Source organism: Hibiscus syriacus, unplaced genomic scaffold, assembly GCF_006381635.1.
Source record: "Hibiscus syriacus cultivar Baekdansim isolate YM2019G1 unplaced genomic scaffold, ASM638163v2 tig00111127_pilon, whole genome shotgun sequence".
Classification (NCBI taxonomy): Eukaryota; Viridiplantae; Streptophyta; class Magnoliopsida; order Malvales; family Malvaceae; genus Hibiscus; species Hibiscus syriacus.
This window is the reverse complement of record NW_024062988.1, coordinates 417020-433467: the sequence shown is the minus strand read 5'-3', so window position 1 is coordinate 433467 and position 16448 is coordinate 417020. Positions and strand designations below refer to the sequence as shown.

At 34.0% G+C, this 16448-nt stretch overlaps 2 protein-coding genes across 2 annotated transcripts; both read right to left on the bottom strand.

Annotated features, from left to right (window-relative positions):
* Nucleotides 1-3461: 3461 nt before the first annotated feature.
* On the bottom strand, nt 3462-13090 carry LOC120154257 (AT-hook motif nuclear-localized protein 28-like). Its single transcript, XM_039166065.1, has 3 exons — nt 13080-13090; nt 10365-10375; nt 3462-4544 (listed from the first exon to the last, which is right to left on the bottom strand). Exon 3 carries the CDS (start codon nt 4525-4527, stop codon nt 3631-3633), a length of 897 nt encoding a protein of 298 aa, XP_039021996.1. The 5' UTR covers nt 4528-4544; nt 10365-10375; nt 13080-13090; the 3' UTR covers nt 3462-3630.
* A 1786-nt stretch (nt 13091-14876) lies between these two features.
* On the bottom strand, nt 14877-15954 carry LOC120154281 (dnaJ homolog subfamily C member 14-like; the record flags this gene model as incomplete). Its single annotated transcript, XM_039166077.1, has 1 exon — nt 14877-15954. A coding segment is annotated over exon 1 (1002 nt), but the record flags the coding sequence as incomplete, so codon positions are not given.
* Between the last annotated feature and the right edge of the window lie 494 nt (nt 15955-16448).

Below are 16448 nucleotides of genomic sequence, written 5' to 3'. Positions count from 1 at the left end.
GAAATTACATGCAATGTAAACCACACATGTCTAATTCCAAGCGATTCTTTTTAAACATCAATGAGATCAAATTTTACCAAAACCAGAGTGTGAATAAACCAAAACAAACTTTATTTCCTCATAAATTATTAAATTGAAGTAACTGAAATTGTGTCTATAACAAACGAGCATTAAAATTACAAACTCCCACAAAAACCGAATAACCTTAAATGATATTACACCCACATGAGTAGGATGCTCATAAAAGACCTTATGTGATAGTTCTTTACTAAAATATCTATGTACACCTGTTAAATTCTAATTAAAATGAATTAAAATTCATTTTAGTCCAAAAGTCATTTCTACCCTTAATAAATTTTGATATTTACCACCTTTTCATGCTTTCATCACCATTCTTACATCATCATATAAATATAAACATTTATTTGATTAATTTTTATCTTGCCCTAACATTTTTTTAAAATTTCAATTTAGTCATTTAATTTTCACTATTCAGCTTTAACATGGAAAATCCACTTAATCTCACTTTTCCATGTAAAATTCTACTGATTAAAATTATAAATATAATATTTCAAATCCCATACGAGCATTCTTCAAAATTTTGTAAACTTTCGATTCGATCTGATTATCCAAATACTTTACTGAACTTTATCACTTTCTAGCTCTTTACACAATTTCAGAACGAAATGTGAATCGCATAAAGAATCTATTCTTAAAGATGAAATATTTATTTATAGAAGAAAATTTCTTTTTGGGAAAATTACCTCTTTGGTCTTTGAATTTTCTAAGTTTTAAGTTTGACCACTAAACTTTCAAAAATTATGTTTTAGTCACTAATTAAATTTTTGGGTTATTACAATAAAATCTAAAAAAATATAATTAAGTACTAAATTAAAAAGAAATTAAAATCAAAATTAAAGGCAATTAAAAAAAAGAAAATACTAAACCATAACAAAAATAGACATCCAGGGACCAAATCGAAATAAATCATTAACAACATAAACAATGACTAGATTGAGATGAAATAAAACAGTGGAATGAAAATCAAGACACTAGTGACCAAGTTGTGAAAACACTGCAAAGATATGAGGACTAAAACGAAAATAACCCTTATGTTTAAAACTACTTACTAAATATGCAAAATAATAGAATAAAGACGTGCAATTCGAAATAAATAATAAAAAGAACACAACAGGGGACCATTTTGTAAAAATAAGGCGAAATTTTGAGGGTACGAGAGTAAATAACCCAAACATTTTGGCCATATAATCCACCTTTTTAAATTTTTTTCATTTTCAAATTAACCCAAACTTCTCTCTCAGCTTTCTTTCATCTCCCTCGCCTATCAAAGCTCCAAATGCTCGCCGTCAGCTAACCACCGCTAACGGTGGCCGAAGTTCCTAAAAGTAACCTAATTGATCCCCAAACCACTTATTCGAAACCCTAAGCCCAAATCAGAGTCTAAAACAACCTAAATAATACCTAAAGCCCTTCGAAGACTCTCAACCTTTCGGCTTCCCCAAACTCCGGTGACGCAACTCGGCTCCGATGAGAACTCCGACGATTCACAGGCCTCCCGAAAGACTCCCGACACTTCAACTCTCAACTCCGGTGATGGATTCGAACAAATAGGTAAAACCCCTTAATCCCATTTTTCAACTTTTTTTTAGGAATTTTTTGTTATTATGATTATTATTATTGTATTCGAAATAAAAAAATGATTGGATAAAGACTCTTGTCTTGATTCTTTGGTTTGTATGTTCTTCTAAAAATTGAAAAAAAATGAAAGAAAATTATTGGTATTCTCTGATTTCTCTCGAATGGAGGAAAAAATCCCTATTGCAATCGATTGTTTGGGTTTTTATAACCCCAGAAATTTACAGATTTACAGATATTAAAATCTCAAAAAAAAATTCCTAACTTTTGTGTTTTTGCATGGTCGATTTGTTGAAGCCGTTGAGGGAAAAAGACAGTTGGAGAGGGGACGTGGCAGATTTAAATGCTGGTGGGGCACGAATCCAACTGGAGGCTTGGGATGTTGCTGGAAACCTCTAGGATGTTCTAGCGGTGGTAGTAGAGTGAAAACCCAACCTAGGGTTTCATTTTCCAAATTGGTTTAGGGTATGTGATGGTCATTTGGGTTATGGGTTAATTGAGCTTGGGTTATGAAACAGGTTGATTTATAATGGGTGTGAGAATTGTTTGGTTGGGTAACATTTGATAAAAATGATGTAAATGGGTTGCTGGTTTATTGATAATGGAATTGGATTAATCTGGACTATGGCTAACTGGGTTGGTTTTGTTGTGTAAATTTGAAAGGGTTAATGTAGGTCTTATGGGATGTAGTATTGGACTTGTTAATGAACATTTGGACGTGTTTTACTCTGTGTTTGGTAGCTTTGGTATTTGGTCTCTACTAAAAGATTTCAAAATTAATTTCCAAAGTAAACATGTATGGTTACGACCCCATCAAGCACCAAAACTCCTCAACAATAATGCTGATCAAATGCAAAATTTCACGAATCAACCACCAATGTCGTTTGAGTCAATTCGATGCTCTTGCACGAACAACCTTCAAACCACGATTATACTGTATCCAATCCAATTTGATCACCCCGAAATTCATTTTCAAACACTCAGATAAGATTAGGTTACTAAAAATAAAATATTAAAACGTAATTTAAATACATAATGATTTAAATTTACAAAGTGGACAAACTATTATCTATCCCTAAAGAATAAAGAGAGGAAAGAGAAAATGAGAGATGAAGCAATGAATGTCGTATCTTCACGGAATAAGACCACTGAGTGCCAAACACACTTGTCATTTACCTAATTCGGGAGAAAAAAGCAGTAGCCTCAATAATCAAAGATTTTATTTTACCTATTAAAAAAAGAGTTTATTTTATACATGGAGTGAGTTTGAGTAGTAGTAGGCAACCCAATTCCATCCCCCAAACCCCAACGCTTTCATCATTGCCTTCTTATTTTCCCATCGCACCCGAAAAAGACAAAACAAGTACAATTAGATATAAATATAAATTACGAAAGTGTTGTAAGAATTGAAGATCGTATCGGATAAAAGCAGAGTCCAAATTCTTTTTAAAACTGATATGGGAGGCATAACCCTAGCCATGTTTTCTTGTGCCATATGCTTTTATCAGCCGAGTAAAAAGCAATGAATCTGATCATCAACGTTATCTTTTACTCAGCGCTGCTGCTGCATGATAAAGTTTCAAACTTCGAAGCAGAGCTCTGCTCAGGCTCAGCTTCTCCAATTTTTTATCCACAAGACATTTAAGAGTATCTGTTCATTATCTAACATGTAATAACCCTAGGCATGTGTTGGCTCTATCAAACGATAACGACTTCGCTTCTTCAAATCTGTTTTTTTTAGTATATTTTCTCTAAATAAGGAAGAAAGGAAACGAAGAATATTTTGATCAATTTATAAGCAATACAATATTTGAAATTTTAAACAAAGGAATTAATTATCATTTCATGAAACGGAAGTACAAAAAGACTAAACAAGCTCAGAGGAGGAGAAAAACATCTAAACCTCCGTTCATTCACACTACTTTTAAAGATGAGAATTTTTAAAAGAAAGCTTGAAAAGCTAAAGATTTGAACTTAGTGGTAAGGCGGTGGAGCTCTTGCAGTTGGAGCCCAAATGACATCCGATCCGCCCAAATGATTATTATACATCGAAACGCCACAAGAATCTGCCCCACCACCGTGACTATTATCTCCACCACCACCAGACAATGGCGGCGACTGCCCACCTGCACCACCAGACGACACCGTATTCCTCCCTTCTTCTTCTTCCCCGGGTAAACGGTGATAGGAAGGGTTGTTGAATGTAGCAGCTACTAAAAACACGTTGCTAGCTGCTACAAGCGGACCAGCTACGAACCCTCCAACGATCTGCCCTTGAGGACCGGCCAAAGATATGGGTATGGTGCTGGGCACGTGGCACGACGTCGTTTGGGTTGGGAACGTGGCGGAAAGGGATAAGATTTCGAATGTTCCATGGAAAGTTATGGTGCCTCCTGGAGTGGCCGAAGAAGGTTGACGGAGAGACACGTTGGAAACAGTACCGGATCCCGTGAGCACGCAGATTCCAATGTTCTTGCGGCGAGAAAAGCGGGAGACGGCTTCTACGATGTCGTTTCCTCCAGGGATTTCCAGAATGTATGGACTCATTGCAGGCTGGGGCTCGTGAGTGATCACGACGGGCGGCTTGAGCTTGTTTTTGGAACCCGGAGGACGTCCCCTGGGTCTACGAACGATTTCGATGCTGGCTCCATCTCCACCACTGTTAGCATCGCCGCTGGGAAGAGAAGGGCCATGGGTGGTGTTGGTGGAAACATCTTTGGGGCCGTGGTTAGGGGTGTGAGTGGTGTCATCGGACTCGGGGGTTCGGGAGAGCTGAAACTTACGAGAGAACGGATGAGTTTGGTGTTGGTGGAGCTTAGAGAACATGTCGTTGGGGTTTTGATTCCTGGCTTCTACATATTCACCTTTCATGTTCGGAAATGAAAACTTTTTTATTTGAAACAATATATAAAAAAACAAAATCAAGCAAATTTGTCGATATATAACACTTTGGTTATAAAATAAGACGAAATCTCTCTTAAAAAGGCCGAGGAGAACAAAATGAAACGAAGGGACGGGGGAATAGTAAACAAATGGGGATGGAAGGTTTTAGACAGAGAGAGAGAGAGAGAGAGGGGGTAGTTGAACTTTGAAATCAAGTAAAGACTAAATGGGGATGGAGGTCAAGTAGGGTCCACACAGATAGAAGAAAGTTGACACAACTGGAAATTAGAGCATTGCATTTGCACCGCCTTTGGTTGAATGGAAAAGTAAGAGCATGACAACTGAGACGCTGAGGATAGGATAAGATCTGTACGCAATATTACATCAAGTTACCTACTTTTTGATCCAAACTTATCCAACTAAATTGGTAGCAATGCACTTCGACTTTTGCAATATAACTATCAAACTCGCCCCTCTCTAGTATTCTATGTAGCCTTCAAAGTTCTATCACTGGTGCTCTCTTCTTACCATTAATTAAAGGGTAAAGTATAGTAATGGTCACTGAACATTTTTGAAGCTTGTATTTAGATCCCCCAACTTTTAAAACTTGCAATACAGTCCCCCAACATTTATTCCATTTGCAATATGGTCCCCAACTTAAACCAACGTTAGAAATTAGGGTAAATTATATAAAAGGTTATTGAACTTTTCAGACACTTGAATTTAGGTCCCCCAACTTTTAAAACTTGCAAAACAATCATCAATTTCATTCTAAACCCCAATTTCCAAAGTAATTCAATTTTATTCTAAACCCTAAATTCCAAAATAATTCAATTAAATTCAATTATGTCAGATTTATTATTATTTAATTTCATCTTATTTCATGCGATACGTATTTTTTATATAAATATAATAGTATAATTTTTATCCGTTGAAGAAATTTTTTAATTAAAAAAAGTAGTTAGGATATAGAAGAGGTTGAAAATAATTCGAATTTTAAATTTATAAAATGTTATTTTGACGTATAAATAAAAGTGTAAACTATTAGGTTGACAACTTAACTATCTAGCCCTTTTTACTTTTGTCATCGATCTTTTAAATTTATCAATCATACAACATAATTATTTAACTGTTTCAACTAAGCCACTAGTCGTTACCAATTGATACAAATGATGAAGTGGCAGTTAAAAGGAATTGACATTATTATACATTCAGTCTTTATTATTTATATAATCAATTTGATCCTAAATTAAATAGAATTTAATAAATTAATCATTTAATTAGGATCTGACATGTGTTAGCACATGATCATGACATGTGTCATTGGTGACACATGTCACCACCTAATTATTTATATATGCTATCAATTTGGTCCTAAATTAAATAAAATTTAATAAATTAATCATTTAACCAGGATCTGACATGTGTTAACACATGATCATGATATATGTTATTGGTGACACGTGTCACCACCTAATTAGAAGAAAATTAAGTTACAAAGAAGTAAAATTTGGGTCTTGGGCAAACTCAAACCTGAGTCACGCAAATGAAAGATACAAGGTGGAGCCACTAAACTAACACCATCGTTTGTGTTAAGAGATATACAATAATACATATACTAATAGTATGACCAATGCCAGAAAAAAAAGAATATAATGGAAAATGGAAATAATGAGATTTGAACTTCGGCAAAAAATTTGAAAGCAATAAATGATGGGAAAATATTATATTTTTTTACAATAAAAAATATTATATTTGATAAATTGTTTGATAGATTTAATATATTTTTTAAATATTAGTTGATACAATATTTTAAAAGAATAAATTTAAGATTTATATATTTTAAACTAAATTTAATAATTATATTTTTCATATTTATAATTCATGATTATATATATAATCTTAAGTTGAGTATTTCTAATATAATTAATAATTTTAATTTCTTATTAAAAATAAAATATTCAAAAAATATAAATGATTCTTACATTAATATATGAATATATTTTTTTTATTTATACATCTAAATATAAATATACATTTATATAAATATATTTTTATTCGTATATTGAAATATTTTGATTAAAATATAAACATATTTTAAATACTAGTTTATACAAGAAAAATAAAATATATCAAAAATATAAATGATTCATACATTTAAATATAAATTGAATCATTTATATTTTCTATACATCTATATTTAATAAGAAAATAAAATTATTGGGGGACTGTTTTGCAAGTTTTAAAAGTTGGGGACCTAAATTCAAGTGCCTGAAAAGTTCAATGACTGTTTATATAATTTACCCTAATTTTCTAACAGTGATTTAAGTTGGGGACCATATTGAAAACGGAATAAATGTTAGGGGACTGTATTGCAAGTTTTAAAAGTTGGGGGACCTAAATGCAAGCTTCTGAAATGTTCAGTGACCATTACTATACTTTACCCTTAATTAAATTCACGTATAAAAACTCAAATGAATCAATACCGTTGCTAGTATAAAATAACATAAATATGATAACAAGTATAGTAAAAAGTAATTTATATACAGTACAGAAAGAAATTATAATTTTCATTATCTACGACAATACAACTGATAAAATTTATAAGTAAAATTAAGGAAGATGATAGTACTATGACTCGTTTCATTTTTAGAGTAAATCTTGAGATTAGTGAAGTTATTGAACAACATAAACCTCTTACAACAGTCGATGAAACCTGCCTCTCGTATAAGTGTTCCACTTTAGAGAGAGTTAGAAGCATCTTCCTCTTCAAATCGGTTAATTACATATATATTTAAATAATTTGTTTTTAATATGAAATTAAATATTATATTATGAAATAATTAATTTAATTATTTAATTAATTATATACATTTTTAATTTAATACTAATTGTTTTTATTTTGTACTTGAAAAGTGAAAAGAAAATGTTATACATTTTAATTTAATTAGTTATTTTAGTTCAGTTAAGAATAGATCTCGTTTGTTATTCCAATTTTAGGATTAATACCAATTTAATTTTGATTATTAAATTGATTTATTTTAATTATAAGTGTCTGATCTTAGTCTTTGGGTCTCTCTTTTATTATTATTATTATTATTAATCAATCATAAAAATGTCGAAAGTCTCACCTCACTTACTTTGACAAAATGGTTGTTATTTTTTTTAACAAAAGGAATCACTGAAACTCAGTGAGTAGAACCACTAGTAATATCAGTGCTATCCGATTTAAAAGTATTGAGAACACCACTCGGGATTTGTTGGAGAATCCCGAGTCCAATACCAATAGGGCTAGTTCTTTCAAGATGAGCCAGATTATCAATCATAGCGTTCGCTTCGCGAGTAACATGGGTAATCTTGATGCTCCAGTTTTAAACAAGTAGTTCACCATTTCATCTGGTAACAATTGTTTCATGCCTCTGGACAGCAGTTGTTAAGTTTCTGACCACATCCATATTATCTGTCTCCACTATAACATTTCGGAGATCTTGGTTCCAAGCAATAGTAAGACCGTCGAGAACTCCCCACAACTCAGCTTGGAACACCGAGCAACGACCAATAGTCCGGTGATAGCTTGACAACCAATTGCCAAAACTATCGCGGATAACACCACCGCTCGCTGCCTCCATAGAGCTTTGGTTCACAGCTTCGTCTGCGTTAATTTTCACGATTCCCGCGCATGGAGACAGTCATTTGTACTCTGGGGTGAATGGCTTCACAGTCTGCTTCTCCTCGTTGTGTTTCTGCCAAATTGCTTTGGCCAACGTGTAACACCCTGATTTGATCCGACGTTTCATATTAGGGTCACCAATGGTCCACCTAAAAGTCCATTAAAAATAAAACTTTAATAAATAAAATTTCAAAATAATAAAACAATTACAATATTTAAAATAGAATTTCCATAATACACAGTATAAAAATTAGTTTCGGACTAGTATAAAGATAAATTATTACTTACATGCCCCTAATTAATCTTGTACCGTACTCCGCTAGTTACGTCAGTGGAACTCCCATAACTAATGTCGATAAAAGTACATGAACATTTCATTAACCTGAAATAATAAGTAACACAGTGAGCTTTGAGAAAGTTCAATAGTACATAACTACCAAATTATGTTAAAGGACAAGTAAATACATTGTAAAACATGAAATTCTTTAATGAAGAAGGTATTTACAAATTTCACAGAATAATTCAAACTACTTTAATTGATTCTCGAAATAATGGTCGAAAAGTGTATAGATTGACAGAGTTGGACATATTCATGAGCTTAAATTTATGAGTTTAGTGTGTTCCATCAGTATAGAGAAAAAAATGTCAGACTCTTAAAAATACGATAAGTTTAATTTAAAAATCATCTAATTAGCCTCTATTTGAACGTCAAAATGTGTGGATTTCCCTTAACCACACATCTATCTATACACTCGATAAAGAACTTATACCGATAGCATAAGGGCCTACGGTAAGGTTTACCCTGTGCACAAAACAGAGGAGCATGCAATAAGGACTTACCCTATGCACAAAGTTGAGGAGCTTGCAATAAGAACTCACCCTGTGCACAAAGCATAGGAGTCTAGGGTAAGGTCTTACAAGTCATAGATTAAGCCTGAGATACTTCCTCCAACAATACCTAACCCAAAAACAGTAAAATGATAATATCAAAAAATCATAACCAAATATATTTTGTTTCAAAAAATAGAAATTATAGATTGTCTTTATTTCGGATAACAGAATCATGCTTTTGAAACTAGAGAAAACGGTATCAGTATTAAATCGGAGAAAATATTCAATGCACGTGGAACACCTTAGAGGACCAATTTATAACTCAAATTATTTAATAATTATAAGAAAGGGAAGACAAAACTTCAGTCAATTCTAAACTGGTTTTAGAAATGGGATTCATATTCACAGGGGTTCGATATTTTTCCCCGCGAAGGCACAAATGATAATCCGTACTTTACTCGCGTGGCGACAGTTCGGACGAAAACTCAGGGAAGACACGGATAATGATTCGCGATTTCCTTCCATGTCATCAAATAAATACTAAATCAGTAAAATTTGATCAATAAATACATGACAAATAATTATTGATTGTTTGGATGATTTTTTTAGGTAAAAATGCCTCACTTTCATGCGCATTCCCTTGTTTCATTTTTTATATAGAGAAAATAACTTTAGTGACTGAAAATGTCTTATAATATACGATTTTAACCAATTTTTTTTGGATTTGTGAAAATAACCAACAAATTCGCAACGCGATCTCCAATTTCGCAACACAGTTTCCAAATTTGCAACGCGATTCTCTAAATTCGCAACGCGAATTTCGTTTTCGCAACGCTAATTACTGATATAGGTAAACACAACTATTCGTCACTCAGTTTTCAAATTCGCAACGCTAATTATCGATAGAGAAAATAACTTCAGTGACCGAAAATACCTTATAATATACGATTTTAACCAACTTTTTTTATATTTGCGAAAATAACCAAAAAATTCGCAACGCGAACTCCAATTTCACAACACACTTTCCAAATTCGCAACGCGATTCTCCAAATTCGTATCGCTAATTACCGATATAGGTAAACACAACTATTCACAACTCAGTTTTCAAATTCGCAACGCGATTTTCAAATTCACAACGCTAATTAACGATATAGGTAAACACAACTATTCACAACTCAGTTTTCAAATTCGTAACCCAGTTTTCAAATTCGCAACGCGAATTTTGTTTTCGCAACGCTAATTACCGATATAAGTAAACACAACTATTCGCAACTCAGTTTTCAAATTCGGAACGCGAATTTCATTTTCACAACGAGATTTTTACTAATCAAAATTCTACGTGTGACCACCATATTGAACTAAAAAAATCTTCTAATCATATTGAACTAATTGTGATTAGTTAATCACTTTTAAAATTGACAAAGATCAAATTATTATTTACTCACGATTTTTTTAAGAGGCGAGATTTTACATTTCGCAACACGAATTTGCCAAATTCTCAACTGAGTTTTCAAATTGTCGAATTCGGATTTTTTACCTGATTTTTTCCACCGAGTTTACCTATATCAGTAATTTAGTTGAAAAATTGGCTATTTCGCGTTGTGAAAACGAGATTCGCGTTGCGAATTTAAAAACTGAGTTACGAATAGTTGTGTTTACCTATATTGGTAATTAGCGTTGTAAAATTCGCTTTGCGAAAACGAAATTCGCGTTGCGAATTTGGAGAATCGTGTTACGAATTTGAAAACTGAGTGGCGAATAGTTGTGTTTACCGATATCGGTAATTAGCGTTGCGAAAACGAAATTCGCATTACGAATTTGTTGGTTATTTTCGCAAATCCAAAAAAAATTAGTTAAAATAGTATATTATAAGGCATTTTCGGTCACTGAGGTTATTTTCTCTTTTATATATTGATGGACATCGTTTTTGGCTGCCATCACCTGCTGCATAGTGTGTATATATATTGGCTACCTCAACACGATATATTACTCATTTGTATGATGACTCATGCCTGCGTGATGTCACCGTGTCAATCAGGTTTTATTGCAAATTGCAACTTTTGTAATCGTGTTTATATACTATTTAACTCTGCTTGCAATAATTTGCTCCGTAAAATCCTCAGAAAAACGGGGTTATTATTATTTTTAGTTTACCAAACAGAGTGAAATTGAAACTTGAAAGAAGACGAAAGGAAGAGGGTGACAAGGTGTAGAAATTGCATGTGGGAGTGTTGGGTGGACCCCCACTAGATCTTGAACACTGTAGAGAAGTGAAATCAACATCTACCGGCAGTGACCCCTCCCGACAACATTAGTAAAATGATACCTCTTTGCCCTATCCATGAACATGGCATTTCCTTTGTGTCGATCAGGCATGTTTTCACACCTAATTCTACTTGTGCTTTCCTCCGCATTATTTCTACGGACACTAACCCAATAACCTTTTAAGTCTCCTATGCAAGTAAATATGAAACAATATATTAAGTAATTTAAGTAAAAATAATTAAAATCTAATATTAATGTATATGTAATTAAATTTAGTAAAAAAAATCATTATTATTATTGCATCTCTTTCAGGTATCTTTCATAAATAATATTTTCACATTCAATTTTCGTATACCAAGATTGCAGTATTTTTGAGAAGCCTCCATAATTTTATTTCCTCCATGATGTTATAGTCCTTAATCTAATCGTGATCAATTCCATCATAGACTAAATTCACTATATGACAATTAAGTCTATTTATCCTATTAGCTTATAAAAAATCATCATTATTTTAGATCTAACAATGACACTAAGACAACTATATATAAACTGTCATGTAAAATAGAAAGGAGACTCTATTCTCTTAGAAGATAAATTCTCTATCTTTAACTTTTTTTTCTTCTTAAAATTATCATCCCTCTCATCCTCATGCGTAATCACCGATCACAATTCTTCGCAAATCTAAAAAGAGCCTGCAGCCAATCATAATCACAAATTTCCATCAACAGTTGTTTAAATAATAATTAAGATAGATCGAGCCAACTCAAATTACTTGTCATGATTTTTATAACTCTCGAAGAAATTTAAATACAAGGAGTAAACTACGGACAAGAGAAAGAAAGTTTAAGTTATTAATGAAAGTAACACTACATAGAAGGAAAAACAAGTGAAGATCCGAGTGATAGCTGGCAAAGCTTTGGGGACGTCCTTCCCATATTCCAATGCCAAAACGCAAGGCTGTGAGGGGATCAACGTCAGAAAACGACAGTTTAAAAAACGTACTCGGAAAACACTCTCCCCTCTTCTTATGAAACAAAAAGCTGAAGCACAAAGTTAAGGAAAGAAATGGAAATGAAAAGATGGTAAATATATGGGACATTTGCTTCTCTTACACAGCAAAATGGAAGGTCCTTTAACGGCAAAGGGAACTTCAAACATTGTTCATTCTTACGGGTGTCCCTAAAAGCAGCTCGACATCTGTAACTTTTGAACAGGCAATGCCTCTCTAAACTTTTTCATCTTTGGTTCCTTTATTACCAGTTCCTTCACTTCAGTCGATAACATGGAGAGAAAATGTGGCTTCGAGGAAGACCAATAATTGGGAGGAGTTTAGAAACAATAACAGCTTCTAGGCAGGCCAGTATCTGAGATTTTGATGGCCCTGGGCGAAAAAAAAATTAGGCATCTAATCAAATCTTTAAATTACAGTTTAAATTTGTTTTCGGTTGAGTTACGTTTATCACTATTGCATATATAGCGGATAATATTACGGACACTGCAAATATCGTAGTTGTGAAATTTTAATAACATATAATATTATTGACATAAAGATTATGGATATCGTGATTTCGGACGATATCGTTACTACTACATAATGATTGTTGTTGTGGTTGCATATCATTTTAAGTAGTTGTTCCTAATAACAAATGTTGAAAAAAAAAATTTAAGAGTAACTCCATATAATAAGGCTTGAAAAAATTGGTCTCTAATAACAAATATTTTAAAAATAAATTTTAATAGTATGCTCATAATAATAAATATTGAAAAAATAGACTTCTAATAAAAAGTACTGGAAAATTAGACTCATAATAATAACAAATAAATTTTAGAAAATAAAGTATAGAAGTATGCCCCTAATAGCAAATATTGAAGAATCTGAGCCCTAATAACAAGTATTAAAAAAATTGGACCCTTAATAATAAATGTTAAAAAATATTGGTAAAAAACTAGACACTAATACAAATATTAGGAAAAAATAAACTATAAGAATAACCCCGTAATGATAAATATTAGGATAATATGAAATTATAATAATAAATATTAAAATAAAATTAGAACCGTAATAACAAATATTAAAAATAATTGGGCCAATAATTTATATAAACTCATTTTTTTATATAAATATAGTATATTATAGAAATTCTGGGCCCTACTGTCCAGGCCCAGATACGGCCCTACATATAGCTGAAAATATGCAGTCTTTTGAGCATGTATGAAATTCGGATTTCAATATCTGCATTCCATTAGGCACGAGTCTTTGGAAGGCGTACTCCCAATCGTTGCCCATGGCCATGTATGAACTAAATTTTGTAGGTGTACAGTTGATAGCTATGCCATTACATTTCACAAATTGACTGGAATAGTACCATTCCGTTCTATGGGCAACTTGTTATGAGAAACTTGGCTATACGAGTCCGTTCTTGTCGATTGGTGAACCCGAGGGTGCAACCAAACCCAGACCTTGCATCACTTTTTTTCTTCGGGTACTTGACTTGGGAGATTCTCCGGGTGAAGTTCCTTGCGGAGGAATACACCTTAGTTTAAGAACTAAGTTTTTGCAGGGACAAATTAAGAACTTGTAGGAACCAAGTTCAAGTTTTTATATATGTGCGTGTGTATGCCTGCAGTTGTATCGGAGTTATCAGGGGGAAAAACTTGTACAAAAACTGCATCATACGGTATGCATAGTCCAAAGTAAGAGAACTGTTTTCCGAAAGATGAATCAACAATTACCGACTAGCAGATAATAATCCTAGGTAATGGAGGATCAGAGTTAGCCGGCAATTGTTGATCGTTTTCTGCTACTTATTTTGCAGTACATTTTCAAGGTTTTTGGTTAAATGTGGCAAGTGGCTTGGGGAAAATCTCTCATCGCTAGGTCAAGGCATTAAATTTACAAAGTGCACAGATAACGAACAATCCCTTAACATAAAGAAAACTGCAATCGGATTGGCTAACAGGCGAGCAGAACTCGGGGGTTTTAGTTGCAAAAGGCCTAAAATCAACTCAAACCACTTGTATAGTCATTAACATACATTAGCAGTTAGTCATCTGAATCATCCAAGAAGCACCAATCCATCAATAATCATGTAATCCATGAAACATGAAATGAACTGATGTTTCAATTTTCAATATGAAACACACACAAAGAACAAGTACTTTGTTCATGATAACAATTGTGGTAATGTTCTAAAACATCTCAAATTTATCAAACTGAAAGCAAAAGTTCATGTCTGCTTTCGTGAAACGCCGAGAAATAAAATTGCTCATAATCTATGGTGAAAGAGCTTGCTGACTTGACATTGCTGAATATACCAGTGTTACAACGATCACCCATGTGCTAGTCAGTACATAAAAACAATCTACAACCAGAGCAATTAACTACAACAATACCTACAAATTTAACCCCGAACATTCCAATGTTTCAGCGTCGGCCCTATTCTACCTTCTCGGTTCACCGATATCCTCCAGCACCGCCTTGAACGTTCCTGCATTTCGGTCAGGTTCGGTCTAAACAAAAAAGGTACAAAAGAAACCACATTTCATTACCTATCAAACCTCACAGGGGAATTTTCCTCGGCCTCCCTCTCTTCTTTGGGCCTGAATTGGTCACATGCCCACCAGAAACCACAGCCGCATTACTTTTATTTTCTACCACCTTCGCTGCAGTGGTCGAAGGAGGCTGCGGTGGCACCGCTGCAGGTTGTGTAGCTTGCTCATAGCCTCCATTTCTTTCGCCCTGATGCGGCGGCACTTCGGAAAATGTAGGATGCATCCAATTCGGAAAGCCGGTGGGGGCTTTTCCTTCACTTTCCGGACTTCCAGGCACAAACCCTAACGGAAAAAACGCCCAGCAACAATAATAAGCTTCTCTCCCCGGAACCAACGGCGGCAATGTCGGAATATCAACAGCGTGAAAAGCTTTCTCACAATTCTGGCACCTTAAACAACAACCTTCGTAAACCCTAGGATACTCAAACAACCTATAGCAGTACGGGCAAGCTGTCCAAAACGTAGACGTTTTCGACCTCTGATTCTCATTTTGGGTATTCGTATCCGGCATCCAGTACTGTCCGCGCTCCTGATTTGGTCCTCTTCTCGAGACCGGTAATTTCCCGGTTTGATTTGAACGATCGCCGCCGCAGCTGCTTAAATCAATCCTCGTAAACAAACTCAATTCTTTGTCGTAAACAGATTTTTTCGAGCTGTTTGATAAAATAGCCCATGCATCGGCTACGAGCTTGAACGCATGATCGGCGAAAGGGAACTTGTTTTTGTCTGGGTGGAGAATGAGAGCTAGGCGACGATACTGCTTCTTGATGAGATCGTTGTCGTCGGATCGGCCATCGATTTGTAAAATGGAGTACCAATCTTGGCGGTTGTTTATTCTTTTCTCAGCTGCTAGGATAACGTCGACGATGGCTAGGATCTGATCTGAACCGTCCAACAGCGGTTCTGTCTCTTGGGCTAAGATTGCGAAGTCTCTCGAGCCGTTGAAATCACGACTTTGTAGAAGCTTCTCGGCGATTCCTAGAAGACGAATGGCTTCAGCTCTGTTTCCGCTATCCTCCATTTTCCAAAAGGGGAGCGTAAGAGTGTTTGGAGAGCGAGAAAACGATGGGATCTTCGATTTTGTAGGGTAAATTTCGAATCAATTTTTGTTGATGTAAGAAATTTGAAGTACATATAGACGGAATTGGGGTCAACATTTCTTTAAATTACAAACAATTACAGAGTATTATGATGGGGAAAGAAAGGGTGTTTTTGGTCTTTCCACGTGAATAGTGGGTTTCCAGACAAGAATATAGACATTATGTAACAGAGAACAAAATTACTTGCCCCTTCGAACTCTTAATTGTTCCGTCGGACTCTAAAAGTAATTTCAATGGTAAAAAAAATCCATCCTTATGTGCACCTCTGGGTTTTAGAAGCATTTTTTTTTAAGCAAAATTGTTTTCACTTCAAAAATTGGATAAACTACGCATAAATGCATTTAAATTATCAGTTTTTGTTTTAGTACTTTAACTTTTAATTTTTTAAAATCATATCAAATATTTAGTTTTTATTTTATTTTAGTACCCTACCGTTAAAAACTTAACGCGTTTAATACCTACAGTATCAGTTTTGGTCCGTTTTAATACAT